General features: G+C 43.6%; 1 protein-coding gene across 2 annotated transcripts in view; it reads right to left on the bottom strand.

Annotated features, from left to right (window-relative positions):
- Positions 1–5,510: 5,510 nt before the first annotated feature.
- PTCHD1 (patched domain containing 1) overlaps positions 5,511–13,874 on the bottom strand; it is a 39,953-nt gene continuing 31,589 nt past the window's right edge. Inside the window, exon 3 of one of the 2 annotated variants that reach the window (XM_054186398.1) lies at positions 5,511–13,210. In XM_054186398.1, coding sequence (XP_054042373.1) covers positions 11,556–13,210 — 1,655 coding nt within the window. In that variant the 3' untranslated portion in view covers positions 5,511–11,555. The remainder of the gene's footprint in view (positions 13,211–13,874) is intronic. The other variant, XM_054186387.1, reaches the window with a different exon arrangement.

Raw genomic sequence — 13,874 nt, 5'->3', positions numbered from 1 at the left:
GAAGTCAGTCAGAAAAGATACGTCTTTCCTCAGCTCACCCTCTGTCTCTCCCCTCCTGCACAAAAGTTTTTGTAAATGATTTTATATGCTTCAAATTTATCAGACTCAGTAAGACTTTCCTAGCAGAACAAAGTTAAAAAAATGAACTTTTTTTTAAAAAAGGAAAACCTAGTATTTTCTGCTGAAAATCTCAAAGCCGGCAACTCTATCCTCCTCTCTTCCCCTTTCCAATGTTTTATTTCCACTGGGCAACATGTTTTGAATCCAGCTGTTACGCTTTGCTTGGAGTACACCGAAAGCCCATAGTTCTTCCTGGCTTTGGAGTGGAATATCAAGCACCTTTTGAAAATTTGGTGGTGGAAGATGAGGCTCACAAAATCACTGGTAATTAAGCCTCATAAAATCAGCTGCTATTTAGCAAAAGTAATGGGACGCTTATCTGCTTTCCAATTCTCTCCTTCCTGCTGTGACCACCTTAATTTTGAAACTGACAGACGGTAAGAGGATAGATGTGGCAGACGCGGAAAATCTTCTGGGGTGAATAAAACAGTTCCTATTTAAAAAGATTTGTTTGATCGAAAGAAATTCTCTTTCACCAAACAGTTATCTCAATAAAACCTGCAATATGAATCTCAGACGGGCTGCGTGGCATGAAGCCAGAGGCTGAGGGCTACCAAGCACTAGAAAAGTGCAAGCATAAGTATGCCTGGATGGCATCCATAGCACATCTACATCTTAGCGCATCTACAGACTACCACAGAGGCCAATTTTTCTTATAAGCTTTTAAAGAACATTAAAAATATCAACGCCCTCTTTTGTACATCTCTCTGATGAAGGAGTAATAAATCTTTGCCCTGCAGTGGCTCGGGTACGGGTTGTTTCCCATTACACCCATGCTGGTCTGTGCTTACCTCCGTGTTCCACCCCCTCAGACACTTGGGCAGTGTCAGAGCGACGTTCTGCTTTAGAAAGAGGACTGACAAAACAAAATCCAGCCTTTGGCTTCAAGGGGAAGAGAAAAATAGTCATGTGGAATGTGATGGGCCGTGCTTTGAACAAGTGTTATTAGCCATAACTCCCAGGAATTCTGTGGCGAGGTGTTGATGTACACAAAGAGCACATCATTGAAGTACTTTTTCCATCATTTTTCCACTTCTTCCTTACTCAGGCTCCACAGTTTAAAGCTCTGTTGGTTGCAGTTGTCAATAATTTAAACTCTTACCTTATTTTCAGCCTGGTGTTGGAACAGACCACCTGAAGAACTCTCCAGGGCCGTGAGTACCTTTGGGAGTTTTTCTGTGTAGGTTTTTATGGAGTTCTCTACAATAAATTTAGGCATTTTTCACCTCAGTCGACTTTTTGTCTCCCTTCACTTTCCCGTTTCCAATAAGTATTTGTCATTTCTACCTATGAAACATTCGCCATAAACTTATTATTTGCTTCACACTTCAAATATTTTGTATTCTGAGATCTTGGCTTTTGAAGCACACACTGGGCAAAAAAAGGAACTCATCGATGTTAGCAATCCTTTCTGTAATTCTGGAGTCACCTATCTCAGGTCCAAATTTCCCCCTTTCTAAGCCCAATTCTTTTAACCTTTTCCTGTAAAGTAGATTCTTCAGGCTTGGTGTCACCACCGACTGCGAGGCAATAACTCTTCCTTTGATAGAGAGGTTTGCAGAGTGCCGAATGAGTAGTTTAAATGTTCTCTCTCTCTTTCTCTCTTTACTCTCCCCATTTCTGCAACTTCCATATTATAAATCTGCTGTATAGCATCCACACAGATGGTGATATTAAATATAATATGATGTTCTGACACTGAGCTTTGAATGTTTCTCCTTTCTAGATCTAATAATATATGCTATGTCACTCACATATATCAGAGGTATGTCAGAGCAGCAAAATGTTGTTGGCTTTCATACAACCACAGAATCAGAATGGTTCGGGTTGGAAGGGACCTTAAAGATCATCTATCCAACCCCCCTGCCATAGGCAGGGACACCTCCCACTAGACCAGGCTGCTCAAAGCCCCATCCAGCCTGGCCTTGAACACTTCCAGCGATGGGGCATCCACAACTTCCCTGGGCAACCTCTTCCAGTGCCTCACCGCCTCTATAATGAAGAATTTCTTTCTTATATGGAATCTAAATCTACCCTCTTCCAGTTTGAAGCCATTACCCCTCATCCTGTCACTACGCCCCCTTGTAAAAAGCCCCTCCCCATCTTTCCTGTAGGCCCCCTTTAGGTACTGGAGGGCCATAATATGGTCTCCCTGGCGCCTTCTCTTCTCCAGGCTGAACAACCCCAACTCTCTCAGCCTGTCCTCATAGGAGAGGTGCTCCAGCCCTCTGATCATCTTCATGGCCCTCCTCTGGACTCGCTCCAACAGACCCATGTCCTTCTTATGCTGGGGGTCCGAGAGCTGGATGGACACAGTGCTCCACCTTCCAGTAAGATCCAAGATATTGACAGAAATGGCTCCCATCAGAGGGGTTAATGAGCAGGAATAATTCTGAAGTTATAATGTGGTCACTGCTGCTGGAGCCAACAGCAGGAGAGGCTCAACAGAATCCCACATGTCTTGCAGCCAGGGGTAGTGTATACTGATTGGTAAAACTGTCAATAGGGAAGTCTGGAACAGCTTGCAATAGCATGCTGGGAGGAAAGAAAAGAGAAAAATTCAATTGCACATGTTCTTGACTCAGGAATCACCTTAAGAGAGCCGTATTTCCCACTTCCCGCTGTAGGTAATGTGCCTGAGGGCTCACTTTGTCCAGAAAGAAAATTGATTGCATCTTCAAAAGAAAAGAAAAAAAATCCCTCCAACACATGAGTATTTTATCAGGAAGGTATGGCTATTTCAGAAACATTAAAAGTAGGCTGCTCTTCTCTAAGAATTGTAGTAAAAAAGAGTGAGGGTCCATTTGTTACTTTTCAGTAAGTTATGAGCCATAATCTATTTGACTGATCTCTTTTTCTGTATGATATGGTGTATATATCATGCTAAAGTTTCCATCTGCTGGGCTCCAGATTAGATTATGAATGATATCTACCTTTTATTACAAAGCAATGAGGTACCAAATCTATATTTGAATTCAGATAATTAGGCAGCTGTGAATTTTTATTTTCCATACATGGGCAGACCCTGTCTTTTATTAGACAGCCTTACTATATGGTACAGCTGCAAATCTTACATGTGCTCATATAATTTTGCTCGCTCCTTATTCTATCTTGGACCTTCCTTCCCTTTGCAACTCAGTTTTTATAACAGTTCTCTCCCATCCACCTGACAAAATAAATCCTGAGTATTTTTCTTTCTCAACGGCTCTGCATTTCCACGGCTAGTTTCTTTGTTCCTAAACTCCTTACCAACTGCTCTGTTGCTCCCTGCTCTGCTGATTCATTACTAATTTCAGGACAGCTAAACCATTCTTCCTACCTGCGTTCAACTATGTTTCTCCTCTTTATATGAAGCCAACTTGAGTTGGGCGTATAAAAATACATAATTGGTATGGGGGTGTATGCACTATATATATATTACTGGGGCATCTCATTTTTCTGACTATAGCTGACAAATATAAAATAATTTTTACTTGTAGCATCAGTGAACAGATTGCTTATTATGAAATATAATCAGTATGTGAAGGCATATTTTTTTGCAAATTGTGTTTTCTGGCACCAGTTTGTTTGTATACACTTAAAATTTTGTTTCCAGCAAACTTCACCTGCGCAACTCAGTAATTTCTGGGAAGATAAGTGTCAGTCTTGCTCAAAAGTATGTCTGTTCACAGAACAGATAATACTTAAGGGGACTGAATGTGGCTGAAAAGAATCAGGATAGAATATTCTGCATTCATCTATAACATACTCTATTGTATGTAGTTCAGATACCCAGCTAATAGGGTCTTCCACATGATTTTCATATTTCCCATCTCTATAAATTTTCAAGCGGACTTTCCCTTCCGCGGATGGACTGTTAGATGTCTTATTCTATGGTTCTTTCTAGCTAGGTGCTTGGCATATATTTCAGTTATTGTCTGCCAGTAAACTGAAATTAGCAAAACAAACGCAGGTCTCCTCAGTAAGTTCTACACTGCCTTTAACTTCTACATGTTTAAGTGACATTTACAGGATGAATGTAAGTGCGAGCACAACTTCACTGTTTTGAGTCCATAATCCTGCCCAGTTCCATGTGCAAATTAGTTGTACAAATAAGGAAATGTGGTATTTCGGAATGATAATATTCTGATTTGTATGCAGCAGTGCAAGAATTGCACGTGGAATTGATGTGCCGCTCATGAGCATTTGTTGGGCTCAACTGTATTCTGTGATAACCTAAAAATCAGGCTTAACACGCCTCTATTCTGAAGGTACACATACAAATGCATTTTCAGAATAAAACATGCTGATTACACATTTGGAAAGCCTGAGTTTTGTAAATTAGGTCTGTGGAGAATCGCACAAACAGCTCTTGCTAACACAGACAAATGAGGCACACCAGCCCCGTACGGGAGTCTTTGAGTTGCTGTGCGATGCTTAAATGTAGCCTCTCTTACATTACATTAGCAATTAGAAAATGGATATAATTTGATTTTCTGTTTCAGCCAGAATTTCTGCCAACAGTGCTTGTGGATCCTGAATTTAAGGCAACGTGAGAAAGAACTGGAAGGGACAAGGGCAGGAGCTGTAACAGGTGACAGAAGTCACCTTTAAATTGCAGTCCCAAAGTTACCATTAAACCAAAGTGGCCAAAAGCCCTTTGCAACCAGAAGTCCACCAGCTCTCAGGCCTGCTGCTGCTTGCAGTAACTCAGGCTGGGGTCTGGCTCACCTACTTTTTAGAGTTTTAAGAGCTTGATTTTTATCTCATTGCTGCAGGTGTGACAGAGCAGCTGTAACTATCACCCTGGTCACTTGGTGTGGTGGCTTGCTTCTCCATCAAAGCAGTTGGTCCGGGTGGGCCTATAGGGGTGCTCCTCCCCTTCCCCAAAACAGTGAGAAAAGGTGTAAATGGGTGGTCGTCTTGGGTGGGGGAAGGGGGTGATGAATCACAGTCATCGGAGGATCCTGGGGCAACGCCTGCAGCTGGAGAGTTGGCTCTCTCAGTGATGATGGGGCTTCCAAACTTTCTGGATGATAAGAAGCTGGTAAGGAATTTTTTAATACTAATAATCCTGTTCAATAGTAATAATTTGGGTCTACCTACCAGATCTTGGTAGGTCTAGTTCTTGTTTGAGCAGATAACACTATTTTTTGGTCAAATCAATTTGAGATTTTTACCTTAGCTGTTGTTTTACCTGTCCAGGCTGGGGTTCTGCTGCTGGATTAAGTAGGACACCCCCACACCCTCCCCATAGAAAAAGGACTTGGATCTCAATAACATGGAAATGAATGGATGTGAAGTGAATGCATTTTCCCTGTGCCTGCTGCTGAGCAGTGTGCAGCCTGGGGACAAGAGGGGCTACTGGAGCAGCAGTGTGCCCTTCACCTTTGGGACATCACCAGCTCGGTGCTGCAGCAGATGCCCCTGAACTGCTCCATCACTCCTCTCCGTTGGGAGTCAGAGAGGGCACACAGCCTGATTATTTGGGTTAGGCCAGGTAAATCGGTTTGTTAGCTTGGTGATGGCACGGGACTTCTATAGCAGCTCGGGAGCACAGGAAGCAAAGAGAGAGACAGCCATTTTATTTTAGGCTTATGCTATACATTGAGATTCATTATACAATTTTTTTTCCCTAAATTAATACAAAAATAGTAAAAATAGGTTAAAAAAAGCCCAAACGAAAACCCCTGACATCTTGCAAGCCATTTATTTGACGCACAGATTAAGACTTCTTGGAGCTTAAATAACCTAGAATTACTTATGCGGCCCTTTTTTTTTTTTTTCTTCTCCCAGACTGAAAAAAAAGGTGATGACTTGCAGAACACCAACTACATCAGACTGGTTCGTGCCTGAGAAGCGGCTGCCCCAGGCAGCCGCAGGTGATGCTGAGGTGCTCCCTCTCCAGGCAGGACCACGGCGGGGCGAGTGGTGGCACGTTGGGACACACCACTCTGTCCCAACCTATGCGCCATGGGCAGGAATACTTCTTTGAATCCTCTCCTGGGATGCCTTTGCCATGTTTTTCTCAAAAAAACCCCAAGCACCCAAAACACAAAAGTTCTCCCCAGCGCTTTCCTGGCAGCGGATGGGTTTCACAAGGGCTCCCTGGGGGGCCCATCTCTACCACAATTTGGAGTTAAAGCTCCCCCGTTCTCTAATGAGACTGGGGAGAGGGAGAGAGACCCCTGCCCCTGGGCTGGGATCCCTAGGGGTGCCCTGCGGCGATGGTGTGGTGCCTGGCTGTGGGTGGAGGATGCTGCCTACTTTTGGAGAGGGAAAGGGGCTCTCCCCACTGCATCCCCCCTCCCCATCAGACCCCTGTGTACCCAAGGAAGGCTTCCTTATTTCAAAATATTTATAAGCAAATAAATTACAAGTATTTTTAGTGATAAATGTAGGGATAAAACTATGGAAGAAATACTTTGCCCCTATGTAGCCAATTGCACAATTTGATTTTGATTTATAGGGATTTTAATACCCGCAAAGGCAGGGGAGGAAAAGGCTCTGGGTCATCCTTTCTCACCAGGGTCTTCCAAAAAGTGGCTTCCCACGGGGCTCGTGCCTTACCACACCATCTCTGGTTCAGCAAAACCCAGCCAAGCTGTCGTAACGGGAGGCACGGGGTGGGAGCTGCCGGGATGGGCTGTGGGATGGGGACATGGGAAGCATCCCCACCGCAGTGCCAGGTCCGGTGTCCCCAACGCCCCGGCAGCAGAGTCCCCCCTGCCCCTCCTGCCACCAGCTCCCGACCACGGGACAGTAGCTACAGCAATTGGGGGTCCACAGCCCACCCAAGGTTAACTCCTGTTGACTTGGCTTCCCTTCCCCGCCTCCCCTTGAACACGCTATCTGCTTCCAAATGTAACAAACGGCAGAAACACTGGTTTGCTAAGTTTTGAAACAACCAGGTCTTCTCCCACAAAACCCCACTTGCTAAAGAGCTGTTTCTGGCTTTCCGTTTTTAAGAGAAGCCGTGGTCTCCACTCTGACTCTCCTGAACTTCGCCCTGTTGTGCCACCACTCTCTTTTGTTTTCTCTTTGAATAAAAACAAACAAGGTGTTGGTTGAGGTGGGATTTGGTGGCTCACGGGAGAACAGCTAGGCTAGAGAAAAGCATTTAAAAGTACGCCTTTCAATTTACAGTACATGTTTTACCTGAATTCAGCGCTGGCTCAGAAAGCTTCTGAGAGCAGATGCGAATCCTCACGTGGCACAATGTAACCTCAGGCCACTTTGGTACTGTTTTCCCTCCAGGTTCATGCAGTTGACCATACTAAGTGTGTTCGCTTGTCTTTGGAAAAGAAGCTCTTTTTCTTTGCCAGGCAGGTTTTTCTCAGCCTTCACAACTCTAATTTTAATCTAACTAGAACATTTTCACTTAAAGCTTTGGGCAGAAAGTTCTGGCTTCATCAATTAATTTTTATAGCGAAGTTATTCCAGCCATATCAACTTTTCTCTTTTTATTTTTCTTCCAATTTGAGTACTTGCAAATTGAAAATGAACTTTGCTAAGCCAAAATTAGGAATTATGTTATAAGAAAACTGGACTGATCTTGATGGCCATATGCACTTAGGTTGGTTCTTTTTCCCCATGCTCTACCCTGTAGTAAAAATATACTGTACACCATACCTTACTGTATGGAAATTTTAATGTTTGTAGAAGATATATGTGCTCAGTGAGCCACAGTCCTATATATTCTTGTTAGCCTTAGTTAAAATTTTTGCTGTTAAGATTTTAGTCAGTGCCTGACAGTGTATAATACTCTGTTACTCACTGAATTCATACAAAAATTGGGTCGTCTATATTGCAAACAAAACCACAGTGATACCTGGGCTAAAAAGCCACTTGAGAGTATGACAAAAAACTGCTTAAGCCTAGGTAGTCTTCCAAAATGGAGGTTCACCAGTAAGGGTAAAATCTTATGCACAGTTAGCCACTGGGAGTGCTTTGGACTGAGAACAGAGCACAGCATCTGCACCTAGTAATCAATTCGCGCCGTGAGGGCCAACTGACTTTGGTGAAGATAATTGCTCCAGAGGAAAAAGTCAAAGGGGAGGAAGGCCAAAGTGGGTTAGCATAGTCTGAAACCTTGAGAACATGCCGCTCTGGTTCGCGTTGAGGTATTCAAGCTACCTGTAGAGAAGGAGTATTTGGTGCATCTCCCAGACACATCAGGATTCAGGCAGGAATCTCATGGACCTGGGCTGAGTACGCCTTGGACACTTGCATGGCTTTACCTTGCCAAGCCTGGAAGTGGGTAGAGGAAGTGGTGGCTTAAGGAGGAACACTGTGAGAAATGTACAAAAGTCATTTTTGGCTCTGTTTGGAATTTCTGAGGGGGCAGGGAGGCTTTAGAGACTGTCTCCTGCCTGTCCCGTACTTCCCTGTGTGGAGAGGGACACAGATCCTCTTCCCTCTCTCAGTCCCGGGTGGCCAGCAGGAGTTACTGGTGGGGTAACACAGCACTGAGGGGGGGACTGCTAGGGGAGGAATCTGCCCTTAAAAAGACTTTTAGGAATGGGCTGGACAAACATCTGTCAGAAAAGATTTAAATGTTTATGATTCTGCCTCGGGGCAGGGGGGTGGGCTGCAGGACTTCTCACCCTGTCTTCTGTGGACACCCAAGTACATCCTGCAGCACTTTGCCATAGGAGTGCCTCCACATCCTTTTTCTGACAATTTTGGAGATAGAGGAGTAATGTTATCACTGGTTTTATCACCTTCCTTGAAGATCTCTGAAGGCCTCGCATGCTGAGATTTAATGAGAGACCTGTGAAACTACAAGCTTGTCTTTCGACATCTCTTTAGAGACGCTCCTATCTATGCATTTCTATTAGATGTGAAGGGGTTTATGGCAGCCATCCTTGCATCTGGTGTTTGCAAGTGATAGCATCAGGGATAGCAGAGGTGTAAAACCAGTGTTTGCCATGTATTCCTCTCTGCAGTGTACAAACAACCTCTTTCACACATCTCCCATTTCCAGGTGTCCCACAAGTCAGTAGACTGCAGCTGCCAAAAGTGGTTTGCGATTCCTCTGCAACCTTCAACTAATTCGCTAATGCCCTCTGAAGTTGAACAGCCAGGAGACAGGGTGATTGTTATTTAAATGCCATAATGACCACCACGGAAAATCCACAGTGAAAGCATATTCAAGGAATGATTTTTGGCTGGAAAACGTAGCCCCAAGCCTGCGTCTAAAGAAAACAGGGGAAAACAGACCTTTCCCCTCACCTCACATTCATTTGGCTGTCTTCAAGGTGTCTGCCTGATTTCTGCCAAGGCTGAAGTTGTTGTTACAGCTTCCCAGCTGCTACCGCAGCACATGTTTTTTGTTCAAGCAAAGAGCCCGTGCATTCCTGGACACGGCTTCTTCTCCTTCTGGTCAGAGAAGGGACTTATCCAGGGGAAAGTAAACGTTGCCAGCTGCGCTGCTGACTTGTTTTGCTAGTTAGCACGGAACGTTTTGCTTCAGGGCAAAATATCTGGTTATCTTATTTTCTGCTAGGGAGGAAGCTTCAGAAGTATCTCTTGGCTCGAAAATTAATAGGTGGGTTTTGCACGGGGCATTTAAGGGTGGGTGTCACTGGGATTGGATGCTAAAGAGACGTTTCGTGCAATGCAGCATCGCCCTGGGTTTGTGACCACAGGTGCGCTCATCACCCTTGGGGTGACACAGGCAGCCTGCCGACCCACAGGGCTCCCAGGGGTCCAAGCCCCATGGCTCCTGTGGTACCTCTTCGCCCTCCAGATAGTGTGTCGGAGGCAGACACTGTGCCAACCACTGAAAACTTTTCAAACACTCTTATTTTCCGGACGAGCTGTAAAAAGGAGTCCAGTTGCAAGACGTTCATCTTGCACCACAAAGCAACAGTTCATATATCCATGAGACCATGCGACACACCAGCCAGCTTCCTGCGACTGGGTTTTCACAGGCAACATATAGTCGGAATACTCTCAGCAAAACCTACAGAATTGGCTTACGTATCCCCACTGGGGTTCAACCGCACGGTAAAACCTTACAGTAACGAGCCTGTTGCTCTTAAGGGTGGAGGGGGTGGAGGAGGAAAGAGATGCTGCTTTATCTGTATTACTCCACATCACAGATGCTGACAGAATTATTGATTTAGAACTCACAGCTCCAAAAAGACTCAGTAATGTAATCTTTTTAACTTTTTTTTTTGTGTGTGTGTCTTTCCCTCAAATGTGATGGTTTCAATAGGCCCCTCAGATATGGGCTCTTTGGGGACGTTGTTAAATTTGCTGCTGCTGAACAGCAGTCCCAACCTTCGGTTTGTTCCACACAACCCTCATGGTCTACTGTCTCTTGGAAGAGCCCATAGCTGCAAGGTCTATTGCTTTACGGGTACTCTAGGAAGATTGAGGGATTAAGTTATACATTACGTAAAACTACCCACTAATCCTCTTAGTGTGCATTACCAGTGAATGGCCTGAAATGGGCTCTCACGAAAAGAGCCCTAACATTCACTTTCTTGATGACAGTTTAGTATTTGAGGTTTGTGTCATGGATTTTGGTGCTGAAATATTCAGTACACCGTCTTCTGTCTGCTGCTAGATCCACTCGCACGTGTTAGTAGAGTGCTAACAAAATTACAGTTGGTAAAGCAGATTACGCGTTTAACTAGTAGCGAGACATATATAAAATAGAATTATATATCTTCTAGAGTGACAGAGTCACTGGGATTTTTTTGTTGTTTTTTTTTTTGTTCTTTTTTGTTTTTATAAGAAAAAGAAACAGCTATAAAACCATGATTAAAAATGTATCAAGGGATGATTTACATTTTAAAATAATGATATTTTTAGAAAAAAAAAAGTGATTTATAACATAAAAGTGTTTGGAAAGCGTTTGGTTGCTGTGTACTGCCTTCTTTCCCAGTACAGTTTGCTATCTGTTATACAGTCTTGCATAAATGTTTAGATTAGGGGAGAAAAAAAAATTAAATGTGATGGCTAAGACCTATAAGAGCTGACTCACTGACTTGAGTTATTGCTGTGCAGAAAGTTTGTAAAGCCTTTACATCCAGCGAACATTTAGTGCTACTTCAGCCTTGACAGTTGACCTTTCGATCTGATTGGGTTTAGCCACAATAATTGCAGCATCTGCAGTACAGGCGACGCAGATGGCTGCCGAGGAACCCAACTTCTCTCATTAGATCTTACTTCATGTGCCTAAAATTCAACCCCTCTTTGCATGTGTGAGCAAATTCTCTCGTAATAGCTGTTATAGGAGCTGAGCAAGGTACAATCCCCCAGCTCTTTTTGTAAATTTATTTTTAATTTCTCCCATCATTTTGAATATTCCTGGATTTAGATTAGAGGGGGGAGGGAAAACATCCAAGCCCCTTCTTCTCCCCAGATATTTAGTCAGTACTGGTTTCTTTTTTTTTTTTTCTTTCTCAGTAAGACCTAGTGTAAAAAAGCAACAAACAAACAAGTTAGACTGTTGTAATTTGGTCAACCACTCGGGTGCTATCCATATCCACCATTTCAACACACTCTATTTCCTCACGGTTTTCGGGATTCTTCTTCTCTTTCCTCTTCTTCTTGGACGGTGGCAGGAAAGTCAGTATCACAGGTAAAATGGCAAAGCAGTGAAAGAAGGTGACTAATGCTATTAAAAACAAGCACCTGAACAGTGTACGGGTCAGATTTGAAGGCACAGCTGCAAGAGGAATCAGACCAACAATATAGCAGAGGTAGCTCTGCAAAATAGCTACCCCATGCACTTCCAGGGCATTTTTCACCCATTTAGTTCTTGTGAACTCTTTGCCCAGGACAAAGGTTGATAACAGTGGAGCACAGTTGTCAATTGTATAATTAATTCCGTAAATTAAGCACAACACAGAAATACAATCTAGTTCCACTTTCCACAAGGTCATAAAACCTATAACTCCAAACTCAACCGAGGCAACAGTTAGAGTGAGCCAGACATTGATCAGAGAGTCTGCCACCAGGAATGCAGAGAAGAAGAGCAGAAATAAAGCACTAATGCAGGAGTTTTGTAAGGGGGCTCCCACTGAAGAGGCATAACGATCCATGTACACAAATGAGGGATTGAAAACGATGAATTTCACCTTGGAGGTGAGAGAGAGCTTCCTCAGGGTCTCCAGGAGGTCGTAAAGTTCTTCTCTCTTGGTTTCCATTGTCTTGGCCACCAAGAACATCCTGGAGGCCACGACATCGACTTCGTTGTTGTATTTCTTGGAAAAGATGATATCCTCTGAAAAATGGGCAAACTGAGGGGCCTTCAGGAAGGAGTTCCTCAACATATCAGTGAAGTTTTTCTTGGGCAATCCGGTAGATATGTTGAGTTTCCTAAGGTAATTTAAGTAGCTTTCAAACCAAGATATCCTCACAAAGCCCTTGGTATACTCCAGCACGTCCTCCTGGACACTGGTGTTCCAGTACTCGATCGACTCGTAGATGTAGAACCCAATCACCGGGCTGTAGTTACTGAAATACTTCTGCTGGGCAGTCGTATACTCAATGGTCCGTGTTGCGGTCGCTACGATGTTGCTCAGGTCTGACCCTTCACTGACCTGCAGGTAGCCCATTAAGGCAAAGGAAATATAAACAAGGTAAAAGAGAACTACAAAAGGCTTGACGTAAGTGTTTGTTATCCAGTCACAATAATAGCGTTTAAGGAACCACACCAAAAGATGACTCTCGTAAGTGTTCGTTTCCTCTGAATCTGCCGTGTCCTCGCTGAATTTGGCCGTCAGAAGAAACCTATACCATGCAGGCTTCTCTTGCAATACCTCTGGCTTTGGTACCTTTCTGCAGAAGATACTATGCTGGTAGTTGTTTTCTATGTAGCCAGTAAACACCAGGCTGGAACCATAAAAGGAGAGTACATAGAGGTAGTTGAAGAAAATTGCAATACAGGAATTGCAGCAGAAAATCCTGGCTGCTTCAATGTTAGTGAAGGGACTGGCACCTATTCCAAAAGTGACCAGGTACATGGCAGTGGTGAGAGAAAACGAGAGCATGGAGTCTGCAAATACGGCTGCAGTCCTCTCTTTAACGTGTTGGTCTTCTCTAGTTTTCCTCCAGGAGGACAACATTTCAAAAGTCCCATATAACCCATGACCTACAACAGAGAACAAAGCGAGTGTTTAAAGTACTCGAATCAACATGCGGAAAAATGTAACGTGGACATGCTAAAAGACTCAAGGGAGACACAGCTTGCCATTATCAATGCTTGAAGTAAATGCCCTGCAGAAGAGAGAAATCGTTACGGTGGTCTAAGCCACAGGAGCGCATTCGCTACCTGACTAGCAAACCTTATTGCCAGAGCTTGAGGAAAGTTCTGCATCACTGACGCAGGGTTGATAGGTTAAAGAAAAAGGATTTTTTTTTTTTCTGGATGCCTGTTTCGTTTCATTATTTCAGAGTGCCTGTGATGGAAGATGCTTTGAAATTAGTTTCTCCTGGTGATGGGATCTGACCTGTGGTGAAAACAAAGAAATAGGACCTTGAAGTGCCTATGCTGGAAGCAGAGCATTGGTTGGCTGCTTTGTAGAACATCTGTAAAAAAATGAAACCTTCATATAAGCTGAACATTGTCAAGTAAATCAGTCACTGATTTCTCCACTTCCTATACAAATTTTCCATCAGGAAAAGGAAGTCCTAGAAACGGAACAAATGAAAAAAAGCACAAATAAATTTTAGAGCTGCAGAACAGTAGAACTGATATGGAACTGCTTAAGGCATTGGTCTTCTTACTTTAATATGTCTAAGGGCTTGTAAAAACA

The sequence above is a fragment of the Rissa tridactyla genome, chromosome 1, assembly GCF_028500815.1.
Source record: "Rissa tridactyla isolate bRisTri1 chromosome 1, bRisTri1.patW.cur.20221130, whole genome shotgun sequence".
NCBI classification, from domain to species: domain Eukaryota; kingdom Metazoa; phylum Chordata; class Aves; order Charadriiformes; family Laridae; genus Rissa; species Rissa tridactyla.
This window is presented reverse-complemented; position numbering and strand designations above follow the sequence as displayed.